Source organism: Clytia hemisphaerica, unplaced genomic scaffold (assembly GCF_902728285.1).
Source record: "Clytia hemisphaerica strain Z4C2 unplaced genomic scaffold, Clytia hemisphaerica genome assembly, whole genome shotgun sequence".
In the NCBI taxonomy this organism is placed as follows: domain Eukaryota; kingdom Metazoa; phylum Cnidaria; class Hydrozoa; order Leptothecata; family Clytiidae; genus Clytia; species Clytia hemisphaerica.
The window spans coordinates 113,194-126,552 of record NW_027104532.1 but is presented as its reverse complement, the minus strand read 5'-3'; the positions used below and the strand labels follow the sequence as shown (position 1 = coordinate 126,552).

The 13,359-nt window shown below is 36.4% G+C and overlaps 3 protein-coding genes across 4 annotated transcripts in view; all 3 read left to right on the top strand.

Annotated features, from left to right (window-relative positions):
- LOC136822441 (uncharacterized) overlaps positions 1 to 858 on the top strand; it is a 30,269-nt gene extending 29,411 nt beyond the window's left edge. For both annotated transcript variants that reach the window (XM_067078703.1, XM_067078702.1), the window contains exon 15: positions 224 to 858. The gene's annotated coding sequence lies outside the window, so the exon portion shown is untranslated. The remainder of the gene's footprint in view (positions 1 to 223) is intronic.
- Positions 859 to 1,106: 248 nt separating this feature from the next.
- LOC136822440 (uncharacterized) lies at positions 1,107 to 6,190 on the top strand. Its single transcript, XM_067078701.1, has 4 exons — positions 1,107 to 2,510; positions 2,864 to 3,461; positions 4,121 to 4,464; positions 4,786 to 6,190. Exons 1-4 carry the CDS (start codon positions 1,142 to 1,144, stop codon positions 5,379 to 5,381), a joined length of 2,907 nt encoding a protein of 968 aa, XP_066934802.1. The 5' UTR covers positions 1,107 to 1,141; the 3' UTR covers positions 5,382 to 6,190.
- A 5,173-nt stretch (positions 6,191 to 11,363) lies between these two features.
- On the top strand, positions 11,364 to 13,304 carry LOC136822435 (dentin sialophosphoprotein-like). The gene is made up of 4 exons (XM_067078694.1): positions 11,364 to 11,388; positions 11,743 to 12,025; positions 12,311 to 12,799; positions 12,887 to 13,304. The coding sequence occupies exons 1-4, from the start codon at positions 11,364 to 11,366 to the stop codon at positions 13,302 to 13,304; spliced, it is 1,215 nt and encodes a 404-aa protein (XP_066934795.1).
- Positions 13,305 to 13,359: the final 55 nt, after the last annotated feature.

Here is a 13,359-nt window from a genome sequence, read left to right as displayed (position 1 = left end):
TTATCAGCGCCATCCACTCTATCAAAAAGCTATAAGTGGCCCCCGGGCTACTTGTAACCATGCTGACTGTTAGCACGCTTAGGAGAATTACAACAAAAGAGTTTAAGCCTTGCGAGCAGTGAACAAAATTTCAGCAGCATGCATCGCTTTATAGAGACGGCTTATTTGGAATATGGGCCCCCAAAACAGGCTTTCGTAATAAAAACGGTATTTTTTTTTTTAGAATTGGCACGTTTAACAGATGATCTTTCTGGCCACGATCTTCCTTTAAGTGGAAAAAGAACAAGAAAAACCTAGCTATTCAGTGTTTTGTTGTGTATTGTATTACTTAGTTGTGGATTAACATTTATTTCAATTACAGCCATTTTTACACCCCTGTTTTAGTGACTCGGTATCCACTGAAGCTGCTCTCGAACAAAATGAAAATTCACTGGGCCTGATCTAAAATCTGAAGAAGTTATGCTGGGCTGGGCTTATAGCTAAAGGTTGTGACTTTGAATTTTTGACTTTGGATTTGACTTTGGATTACGATTGCAATAAAGGGAAATAAACTAAATGAAAGTTTCCCAGGGGGAATTTTTACTCATGGATTGTGTGAAAAGAGAAACAGCCGATAAAATGATATAGGGAGAATTTACAATAGCTAAATTGTTCGGCTGACATACAGGTCTACATTAAGTCACATTTGACCGTTAAGCCATAAATTTCTTTATTTTGATTGGGGTCATTCATTTTCCAAGTTTTTCTGCAATTTCTTCCACCAGGTATTCCAACGAGGCAGATATGACCAGCTTACTGAAACAGGGGTGTATTTTTAAAAATTATTCGAGATTTATGAAATAATTTTTTTTCTCAATATGACTTCCATATTCTTTCTTTTTGCTCAAATTGTGTGTGTCAGCTCCAATCAACATATATATTCGAGTTGGGGTCAATTATTTTGCCCCCCCCCCCCAATCTCATTGGTTTCTTTGCACTTTCCAATTCTGAGATTATGGGGCTTCGCATATAAGAAATAGAAAGATTCACAAAATGTTAAGTAATGCTATTGAAAAGAAGGGGTCCAATTCGCCATGTTTTACATGATTCTCAAACGGCTTCTTTTTATCGTTTCAGAAAGATTTTATAAAAAAGTAAAAATATGTCACTTGTAAAGGTGTTATTGCTGTTGCTAATAATCCACTTGGCTTGTGGTGTTTCATTGGGAAAAGATTTCCATTCACTACAGCAAGCTCTGGATAAGATCATTGAGGATTTTCAACAAAACCCAACCAATCCTCGCTACAAAACACAGTTTACTTTGATTCAAGAGGAGTTTCATATTCCTGTCAATGTATTTATTTGGTCACCAATCGAACAATACGGTTGCAACGTCAAGTGTCTACAGCATAATTGTTTTTTCAAACCTGGTCAACTTACTTCGCGTGTCGACGAAGGAGCATTTAGTCCAAGGATGTTATTTTGCGTCAATAACAATGTGTTACTGATACAAAGGATTTACTTATGCACCAAAGAAAATGGTTGTAAAACTTACTCGGGATCCAAAGACTTTTTCAATTTACTTCCAGCCCAAATTTTGGAAAGATTCCCTTATGCCTTATACCACCAGTCAGGCTTCTCCTTTGTTTTAGTGGACTTTCTTTTTGAAATGGTTGCATCCGGAAATAATTTCAGACAAATTTCACAGATATTAGCAAACTTGAGGAATGTTTATCTTTATAAAATGGACAAAGGTCAATCTCTTAATAACGAGCTGACGAAGTTTCCAAGTGCAGACAAACTAGAGAATGTTTTCTTTCATTTTTTCTATTTAAAATCGCAAGAGTACCAAGATTCCATTGACAGTAGATCACCTGTCCTTTTCATCTCAGCGGATCATACATTTAAAGTATCGAGAAAAGCAGGGGGTTTTCGTTCCATCGACAATCAGTTTGTCAGCTCTGACTTGAAACTTTTCATTGTGATGGATTGCACAGGCTCAATCGTTGGCTGGAAGTTGACTGAAAGCACAAAGCATAACGAACTGAAAGATTTGATCCATACAATTCACTCACGTTTTCCGAACTTAGGACAAGTTGTGATTGATAATTGCTGTCAGGATCGGGAGTTGTATCGAGGTATATTTGGAACAAATATCGATATCAAGCTTGACCTATTCCATGCGGTCCAAAGAATTTCGAAATTGTTTCCCAATAGAAGAAAAAACCAAATGGTCAGAAAATTTATTTCGGATTTCGGATTGATCTTCAGAGATCCAATGGACCTTGGAAAGACACGTAAGAGACCAACTCCTAATAAGGAGGTTATTTTGAAAAATCTCGATACCTTGTTTGTCTTACACCGCCCGTTTCTTTCGACCTTGTCAGAAGCAAAATCAAATGAACTGGACGAGGAAATCAGAAAACTGAAAGTTCATATTGAGAAAGGTTGTCTGTCTGGCATTGCACCTGGTGATGGAACAGAACAAAACGAAAACCTCCATCGTTTATTGAATAGAAGCTTGTTGAGAGGTAAGAAAATCGGTTTTTAATTTATTATTAGGTATTGTATTCGAGTACATCAAGTACATCTTATGGAAAATGAAGAATGATTTTCAAAGTTTCCAAAATTGCTCTTTTACCACAACTCTTAACACGTGGCAATAGAATATTTATGATGAGATAAAGTAGATGTTACAATAATTTAAGACTTCTCAAGGTTTGACTGCGTATAAAATTGAGCAAGTTTACTTACTTGGATTTTCTGTTACGCTTTTCTAATTAGAGTGAAACTAACTCGTATATATGATACTTGGCAAAAATCAAGTCGAATTTCCGCTAACATGTGCATGCTTCTGTAGAAACGATGATTGATTTCGTTTTAGGTGTCAGTTTTGTTGGTCACGAATTACTTTTGGCGATACTGACGTTACTCTTTTACTATCATAATGAAAGAACCAATGGAAAGAAACACAAATGTAACTCAAAAATCGTTCCAATTTTTCCACCGCCTAGCAGTCATGCCTATAAGACACAAAACCAAATCGACGATGTCGTTACTTCGCCAGCACCATTTTATCAAGAAAACCTACAATACGACAAACAAAACAACGAAGATCATAAACAACTGGTTAAAATGGCATTTGATATTATGAACACGACGTTCACTGTTGTGAAGGAAATCGGAAAAATATGTCTTCATAGAGCTTTCAAAGCAACTGATATTCTGATGAAAAACCTAACCCTCGACTCTAGTCTTAATGAGAAAAACCACACAGATATCCTTCAATATAACTTAAATGCATTTCAACGTTCGATTGTACAAGTTCCAAGAGACGGTGACTGTTGTTTCAGAAGTATTCTACTCCAGATACACCAAGTTATTCATTCTGTAGAACAAACTGAACAGTTACAACGACAACTCAATGAACTTAACCTCGGAAATGATATTACAGATATTGACAACGACATAACACAGCTTAGGTATGTTAAAAATTATTTGTTTCGGGTGAGAAAAATACATGCCTACTGGGAATCTCTCATATATCAAAATCGGCGTAAAGTTGTCGAAATTGAAAAATAACCCTACTTTGAGATGTAGTTTTTGATCCAAATTTAGCAAGATCTGAAAAATCTAAATACCGTATTGTGGCTTCGAATGAACGCCCCCGTATATGCTCTATTGTTTTTTGCCCTGCAGGGGCTTTTGTTGCTTCACGTAGCGGACTTTCTCGCCAGAAAAATATTCATGTTCTGATTCAGATTCAGATTCATGATGTTGTTTCTTTCGATTCTGAGCGGGCCGCTGCGGTTAAAAAATGTTCGCGCACACCTAATATTATATCTTTTCTGTTGCTACTTGATATACATTATAAGAATCAAATCAATAACTCTTGATTGAAGGCGATATATCTTTCGGTAATTAGTTCTTAGAAAGTAAACAAATGATGGCGAAAATGATGAGCATAATTATTTTTATTACAAGCATTTTCTTTATAAGAATCAAATCAATAACTCTTGATTGAAGGCAATATATCTTTCGATGATTAGTTATTAGATAGTAAACAAAGGATGACGAAAAAGATGAGCATGTTTATTTTTATTATAAACAACACAAAGTGACTTTTTTTCATTTTCTTTAGGTCATTATTCGTTGAAAGGCTTCAAATTGATGGCAGCTATAGAACGTTTCTTGTTGAAAATGACTTTGAAGACATTGAAACTTTTAAAGAACGAGGTGTATTTGCTTCAAATAATGGCGACTTTGTGGTAAAGGTTGTTTGTGATATTTTGAGAGTACCCATAACAATTCTTCAATCCAACGCAAGGTTGAATGTTCAAACTTTCATCCCTGTATCACCCGTGTTCGAGAAACCTTTACTAATAGCATACAATGTATTCGAGGTCCACTATAGTGCTACAAAGGAAACCTGTGAATCAGCAGCTGAAGAAGAATCTCAAGAGAAAGATGTTCCAGTAAAGTCTGGTAAGTAGCACATCTATTACACGCTTTTTTTATAAGAACCAGTAAATTTTGGTTTAGGCTGGGCTGTTTTCCGACGTTCTTAATACACTTAATTTCTTTACTTAAGAACTTAAAACGGGTTTAAAATCTGTTAATTTCTGAAATCTGAGGCTAATTTGTTATTAGGTTTTGGCCAAATTTCAGTCTCGTGTTCTTATTAAATTGTTCTTATAAAAAGAAAGCGTAGCGTGTATTTGTAATTTGTTATTTCGAGTTATTTGTCACAAACTTGGAATAGCCTGCAGACTTGAAAAGACTTTTTAAACCTTTTCTTTTCTCTAGCACATTGTTATTGCAAGAAAGGTTGTGTCACTGGGAAAACAAAGAAGTGTCCGTGTCTAATCGCATCGAGGGACTGCTCAAAAAAGTGTCGCTGCATTTCTTGTCACAATAATAAGCCTGTAAATACGAAAGGTTGTCGCTGTACCACCTCTTGTGGCGGTAACAAATCAGCTGTTCGCAAAACAAAATGCTACTGCTACAAGAAAGGTTTGTCCTGTCAGAACTGCAAATGCAAAAATTGTAAAAATCCTTTCGGCTTAAGAAACGAAGATCAAGATACCGCTAAAAAAGAACCGAAGAAGAGAAATCGAAACTCATTTAAGAGCTATCGACGATTGCGAACGGAAGAATTTCTTACCGATTCTGGAAGTTTGTTGGAATTACCGGAGGGCTCCTGGACTGACCAAGAAACAGTCTGTTTATTCACGTGTGCAGAAGTAGTGTATGTGGAACTGAAAGGGTATCAACCTCAACCCATCCAAACGTTGTACAATTTTCTGGTAGATAATGGAGTTTCTTCGTTTCCCAAGATCAAAATGAGAACAAAAACTTTAAAACAAATTTCAGGAAAACTAGCCTATATGGGTTTTAAGTAGGTATTTTATCGTGAGTACACGAGCTAATAAATTTTCACGTCAATTTTTGGGTTGTTACAAATACGAAGTTTCACAAACTCTCATCACAAAACCTACGACCCGATTACAGACATTCGGATTCATCATAGATCATATTCAAACTCGTTAATTTTAGTTTTTTGTTTTTTTTATTCTTGATTTAGGGTTTGTATTCTGCATTTGTTTATTTTCGTTACTGCTAATTTGCCTAATGATTATGTTCTACATTGGGAGTATTCATGGAAGATTTCAGCATCATAACACTTTGAGAAAAAGACTTTAGTGTTTTCGGAACCTTTCGAGAGAGGACACTTAAGCAAAATGGATAGCTGGTCATAGGGTCCCTTTTTCAAACCTCAGGGTCGCAAAACCACTAAGTTTTAAAAATTGTTTTCAACGGGGTTTGTACCCTCCTTCAGTCATTCTTTGCCCTTTATTTCAATTTTCTGGAATCAAGACCTTTGGAGAGGGCAACCCTACTGGCCGAAAGATTTTTAATGTTGTTTTATTATTATGTATATTGTTGTTGAAAAAGAACTTAAAAAAGCTACATTTGATTTTATATCTTAAGTTCTAATACTTTTTTGATTAATATTTGTTTACAATATTTGTATCCTATTTTCTACTTTATTTCTATTGTTGATCGAGCTAAGGATTTTTGCTAGCTAGAAACCCTGCCTGGGATGTTAGTAAGAATAAGTAAGCGCGAGCTTAAGTTAGAAATTGACCGTTAGAGGGATTTCAGAAGAAAGAAAATTTTGTTTTAAAATAAATATTTTGTGATACTTAAACTGCGTTTTAAAAACTCTTCTTTCAAGGTTTGGTTTTTTAACTTGCTAGCTCTTGGCATGCACCCGGCACATATTTCTTAATCTCCTGAGTTGGAACCTTCATATGTATTGTATAGTATCTATATATTAATAGCGGTGCTTTGTGTGTCTGTGTGTCACCACTTTCGTTTTCGCTTTGTTTGTGTTTTAAAATTATGACTTTTAGTCTCTTGCTCCACAAATTTGTTCCATTGGATTCGCGCCATTTGCAAAAGATCGGATAGAGCTTGGTTTAGACTTTATTCAGCCTTTGTTTTGAAATTTAAGCCCCATCTACATTTTAGTAATTTTAATTTCTGCCCTGAGTTGTCTTTTTCTCTCTTCTTTTGTTTTAAATGTTTTCGAATGTATTTAACGATCGTATTTATAAATGACATTCGAATTCTTTTCAAAACAAAACAATTTCATTTCATAGAAAAGAATATTTCAAAAGTAAATCAAAACATAAAAATCAAAAAGTTTGTGGACAACAACAGCACCCGGGGGGGGTACTACCCTTGTCGACCGACGGGGGTGCTCCGCTGAGGTTCGAAAAATGGACCCTACGTGGGACTCGAAATTTGCGAAAAAAGTGACCCTGAATGGGACTGAAATTCCAAAATTTTCTCAAATTTTCTACTTTTTCCCCAAATTTTCCAAAAATAGGCACCCTACGAGGGACTGATTTTTCTATTTTGGTGTTTTTGCGACCCTACCTGGGACTCCTGAAGGTTAAAAAAGGTACCCTGACCAGCGGAGCATCCCCGTAACCCATTTAGCCCTAGTACCCCCCCCCCCCGGCAACAGCATTCAAAAGTTTCAAAGGACGATATCAAGCATAAGAAAAAATTAGTTTACTTCTTTCTTCTTATAAAAATATTCAAGTCGTCGTTCGTTTAGTCTGTCATTTTTTATGTTTAAATTCGAAAAACTATGCCAAGGGTTTAAAAAAGCAACTTTAAATTGTTTTATTTTTTTTCGATCTGATAAAAAACAAAGAGTTGCACTATTCTTTGTGACCTTCCCACTTTTTCCTGAAAAATTGTCATTTAAACTGGACGGCATATTTAACGCGAGCGAAGCGAGAAAAATAACTACCTGCAGAGTCGTTTCAAACGACACTGGTACAGTAAACGATGCTCTTTCTGATAACTTTTGACTTAAACAAAAAATTATGTCACGGGGGGACAGTACACGATCCAAATATATGGTTAAAAGATAAGACACCCGGGGAAGGTTAGAGTTAAACGTAGAGATTTCTTCTCTTTTTTTGATCGCTTTTTTAAGCCAGCTTCAACATCCAAAGGACTTTTAGTGCGTTCAGCTACAGCTTAACCGGCGTGCGACGCCGGGTACCGGCTAGTATATTCATATTTACACTAAAAAAGACTGAACGTCGAAAATTTTGTCATCTTTCTTTGATCCCGGTGGGACCCTCTACCCACTGGAAACATATTGGCCCATATTGGCCAAAAAATTGTCACGTGAGAGAAATACCCTGAAATTTCATCCCCATTGGGTATCCCCACTGAAAATAAAAAAAATAAAAATTACTCTCCAAAACCATCCCCACTATTTTTTTTTTTCAAGCTGAAAACAATACACGTTTTTCTTTTTATTAGAACCCAGTTTATTAGAACGTTTAGGCTGAAATTTGGGAAAATAATAACATCGCAAGAACATTGTCAGCCTGAAAATCTAATAAATTAACCAAAGTTGCTCAAAACATGCCAAAAGTGGTCTTTTGACATTTCTTGGAATTCAATTATAAAAAATTTTGTGGATGAGACCTTTTCAAATTTCTATTGGGACTTTTTTTCGCCAAATCTGCGAAATCAGCGAAATTTAATCCCTACGAAAACTAACCCCATTAAAGTATCTTTTATTCATTTTCTCAAGATATAAAAAACACTTGGATTTTCGGCTAGGTATTAGGCTTAGAAAGTTTTCCTATATCCCATCTTCTGCATCTTCATAACTTATTTTCAATATCTAAGGAGCTAGAGAGAGTTGAGAGAGTTCTACGCAATTTTTGACAAATTTTGGTACATTCTTTTTCCATTCAGAAGTAAGTGAGCTTTTTTTAAATGGGTTTTAGACCACCCAAAACATGTTTTTTTTTTTAGAAGGAATACTAACCTACTAAAATAATATCTCACTTGAATGAAAGCCTACATTTTGGGGGTCATATTCTGTATGGAAGAAAGAAAAGCAACTCGTACTCATACATATACTGTTTTTACACTGTAGGATTTGTCTGCGCATATGTAATTGCTTTCGATTTTCTTTTCATTTCAATTGTTTTACACTATTGTTCAGTTTGCCAAATGCCTAATTATGACAGCAAATGGTAATTAAATGCCAATGAGAGCTAAGGAGTCGCCATTTTTTAAAGTTAAACAAAGAAACTAAAACAAAAAACGTTCGCACGTTTTCTATTCAGTTTTTTTTGTATTCTATAAAATTTGCAAGTTTTGCCGTAGCTCAAAGGCTCCAACAAGGGTGGAAGGGGTTTCATGGGTCTTAAATACCGTAATACCGTCAAAATTTTGGGTCAAATACCGAAATACTGTGGATTACTGATACCGATATTAGATTGATGGTTTTCTTCGAGAAAAAAATGAATTTTTAGTTACCAAATTTATTTTACTGTACGAATAAGTCTGGTGCTTTAGTATCTAATATATCGTAATAACATAACTCTATAAGCTATGGTAATAATATACAATGCACAAAATCTACTGTCACGAATTTAGGTAGGGGGATAGTTGGCAATATCTCTAAGTAGTGGTCCCAGACCTTTTCTGTAATGACATTAAAAAGATAATTTCTCGAAAAGTCATGACGAAAAATACAATGGAAAAGCTATTAAAATAGAATCCCTCATTAACAATCGCCAAATGCCAGGATATGTAAACGCACCTATTTGTGACTTGTTGAAGTGCTTTCTATTCGATTTTTTCTTTACGCTATAAAATTTGCATCTTTTTTGAGATACTGCAAGCAGTAGGATACTTAATGCCTGTATTTTAAAGGACCTCCCTCCTCAGAGGGGGGCTTTTTCTTTTCGGTGGGGAAACTAACCTGAAATAATAAAGCTTTGGGCATGAAATTTTATGTAAATTCCTAACTTTCATTTAGCTTCAAAATGAAGTAATTTTTGACACCTAAAATTTTTCACACCTTGAGCATGATGACATCTCTGACAGCAAGGTGTCATAAAAATTTACACATTTTCCGTGCAAATCTATTTTTGTTGTCAAATATATCGTTTAAACCGTGATTTATTGAATATTTAGGATAAATTGAGCCTTTTAAACTCAGGGAACTATTTTCTGTTAGTTAACAATAGCTTTTTGGAAGAACAAAGGAATTTTGGGCCCCAGGGGGGGTACTACCCTTGTCGACCGACAGGGGTGCTCCGCTGAGGTTCGAAAAATGGACCCTACGTGGGACTCGAAATTTGCGAAAAAAGTGACCCTGAATGGGACTGAAATTCCAAAAATTTCTCAAATTTTCTACTTTTTCCCCAAATTTTCCAAAAATAGGCACCCTACGAGGGACTGATTTTTCTATTTTGGTGTTTTTGCGACCCTACCTGGGACTCGTGGAGGTTAAAAAAGGTACCCTGACCAGCGGAGCATCCCCGTAACCCATTTTGCCCTAGTACCCCCCCCGGGTTTTGGGCATGATGAGTGACGTCATCGAAAAAAAAATTGTCAAAAGTTACCTTACGTGACAAGGATCGTGTGTGCCAGTCAAAAAGACCAATTAGATCAAAAGTTCGCAAAAGTTAAGGGGTGGAAAAGGAAAAGCCTTCTCCCCCTAGTTCTGAACCACCCCTAAAAGCCTAGTATGAATAGGGTTAAGATGCGTTAAAAACTACCATAGAAAAACAATCAAAATAAATTCCCTTTGGAGTATTTGGCAATTACTATATGCCGTAATCTAATCCTTATTGATAATTATGCTTGGATGCGTTCCCTGAGAATATTTAAATTGATGAGGATTTCAGCTTTTCGAGTAAGAATTGCACATTGAAAGACGAAACCGTCCTCAATCAAAGAGCAAAGGAGAAACTTTTAAAATTTAATAATTTTAATAATTAGAAATACTTTAAGATTTAAATGATGATATATCAAAAATTTGAAAAAAGCTGCTCTTTTAGACACAAATGGAGCAGAATCAACCAGTTTTTTCTTCAGAGCTGCTAAATTTGCAAAGACGTTTGCTCGTTTTTTTGACGGAGAATGAAATTTTGAAGCTGGGATGACAAAGTGAAAAAAATCTACCTTTTTAAGGTTTTGGGACTAAGAAGTTGTTACGAATATTTTTCAAAAATCAGTCTTTAAGTTCTTGGTAAAAATATTTTTAAATGTAAATAAGCTGAAAATAAGGTTCTCTTCACTTTCTTCTTCATTCCTTTTTCCATTGCGATTTTTATGTTTTTAGATGTATAAATGTATATACCAAACAGAAACTGTATAGCAAAATATACTTTAATGGCCTATCTCTATAAATTAAATTAACATTGAATGCATACCAAATTATAAAAATTATAATTGACTATGTTCCCATGTCACTTAAAGGACTCTTAATCTATTACGGAGAAGTATATTCTCTATAGTACCATCCCTTAGAGGGGGCGTACGGTATTTCGGAATTGTGGAAATCGACCCTTTTTTCTTCAGAATTTCGGAAATCGGGCAAAATTCCTTCGGTATTTCGGTATTATAAAGTTTTTATCCCCTTTTTCGGAATTCATACATGAAAAATCGAATTTGATGTAAAATTAGTCAAAACGAGAAAAAATACCCCAAAAATCGGTATAGTATTATTTTTACGGAATTCCGGAAATTTTGGCAAAATTGTTCGGTATTTTGGAAATCGCAAACCCCGTACGCCCCCCCCCCCCTTAGAGAAACATTTTTGCTGTTTTTGGGACCCTGAGAGAGATCCCCCGAATTTTAGTCTAAATTTGAGTGGATTGGCTTTTTTTAATCCTTTAGATAGATATACATATACACGTACTCTTTTTGCCCAAGTCCCCCCAGGTTTTCATTTTGATTTGATATTAAAGAAGCTTTTTAACCCCTTAAGTGTCACATGGAATAGTGGACCATGCCCACACAATTAAAAATCCATATAATGTGTAATGAGAACAAGTAAAGATTGCCAAGGTAAGTTTCCGTTTTATCACAAAATTTAACAGGGTTTAGCCTCTCGTTTTCTCAAAATTTCCCGAAAGGGAATTCTCCTATACAATAAAAAAAACTCAATTTAGCAATCCGATTAATCCGATTACAGGTTGCTGTATTAATCCGATTACAGATACTCGTGTCCTCGCTCTCAACAAAAAGAGATTTTACTGGGCCTGATTTCAATGGCCGAAAATTTAGAGGGGGCCTTTAGAGGGGTGGACAATTTTACCTTAGCGAGGACAGCAAGGATAATAAAAAGGATAGTAAGAAGATTGAGGATAGTCAGGAAAGTGAAGATATCGAAGATATATTGCGAAAAATAATGAGAGTCAGGGTCAAAGGTTGGTGAGGATAGTGAGAAAACAGTGAGTGAGTATAGTGAGGATAGTGAGTATAGTGAGGATAGTGAGGATGGTGAGGACAATGAGGATAGTGAGGACAGTGAGGATGGTAAGTATAGTGAGGATAGTAAGTATAGTGAGTATAGTGAGTATAATGAGTATAGTGAGGATGGCGAGGACAATGAGGATAGTGAGGACAGTGAGGATGGAGAGGATAGAGAGGACAGTGAGGATAATGAGGATAGTGAGGACAATGAGGATGGTGAGGCCAGTTAGTATAGTGAGTATAGTGAGGATGGTGAGGACAATGAGGATAGTGAGGACAGTGAGGATAGTGAGTATATTGAGTATAGTGAGGATAGTGAGTATAGTGAGGATGGTGAGGACAATGAGGATAGTGAGGACAATGAGTATAGTGAGTATATTGAGTATAGTGAGTATAGTGAGTATAGTGAGGATGGTGAGGACAATGAGGATAGTGAGGACAATGAGTATAGTGAGTATATTGAGTATAGTGAGGATAGTGAGGATAGTGAGGATAGTTAGTATAGTGAGGATAGTGAGGATAGTGAGGACAGTGAGGATGGAGAGGATAGAGAGGACAGTGAGGATTGTGAGGATAATGAGGACAGTGAGGATAGAGAGGACAGTGAGGATGGAGAGGACAGTGAGGATGGAGAGAATAGAGAGGACAGTGAGGATGGAGAGGATAGAGAGGACAGTGAGGATGGTGAGGATGGTAAGTATAGTGAGGATAGTAAGTATAGTGAGTATAGCGAGGATAGTGAGGATGGTGAGGACAATGAGGACAGTGAGGACAGTGAGGATGGTAAGTATAGTGAGTATAGCGAGGATAGTGAGTATAGTGAGGATGGTGAGGACAATGAGGATAGTGAGGACAGTGAGGATAGTGAGGATAGTGAGTATAGTGAGGATGGTGAGGACAATGAGGATAGTGAGGACAATGAGTATAGTGAGTATATTGAGTATAGTGAGGATAGTGAGTATAGTGAGGATGGTGAGGACAATGAGGATAGTGAGGACAATGAGTATAGTGAGTATATTGAGTATAGTGAGGATATTGAGTATAGTGAGGATAGTGAGGATAGTGAGGATAGTTAGTATAGTGAGGATAGTGAGGATAGTGAGGATGGTGAGGACAGTGAGGATGGAGAGGATAGAGAGGACAGTGAGGATTGTGAGGATAATGAGGACAGTGAGGATAGAGAGGACAGTGAGGATGGAGAGGACAGTGAGGATGGAGAGAATAGAGAGGACAGTGAGGATGGAGAGGATAGAGAGGACAGTGAGGATGGTGAGGATGGTAAGTATAGTGAGGATAGTAAGTATAGTGAGTATAACGAGGATAGTGAGGATGGTGAGGACAATGAGGATAGTGAGGACAATGAGTATAGTGAGTATATTGAGTATAGTGAGGATAGTGAGTATAGTGAGGATGGTGAGGACAATGAGGATAGTGAGTATATTGAGTATAGTGAGGATAGTGAGTATAGTGAGGATATTGAGTATAGTGAGGATAGTGAGGATAGTTAGTATAGTGAGGATAGTGAGGATGGTGAGGACAGTGAGGACAGTGAGGATTGTGAGG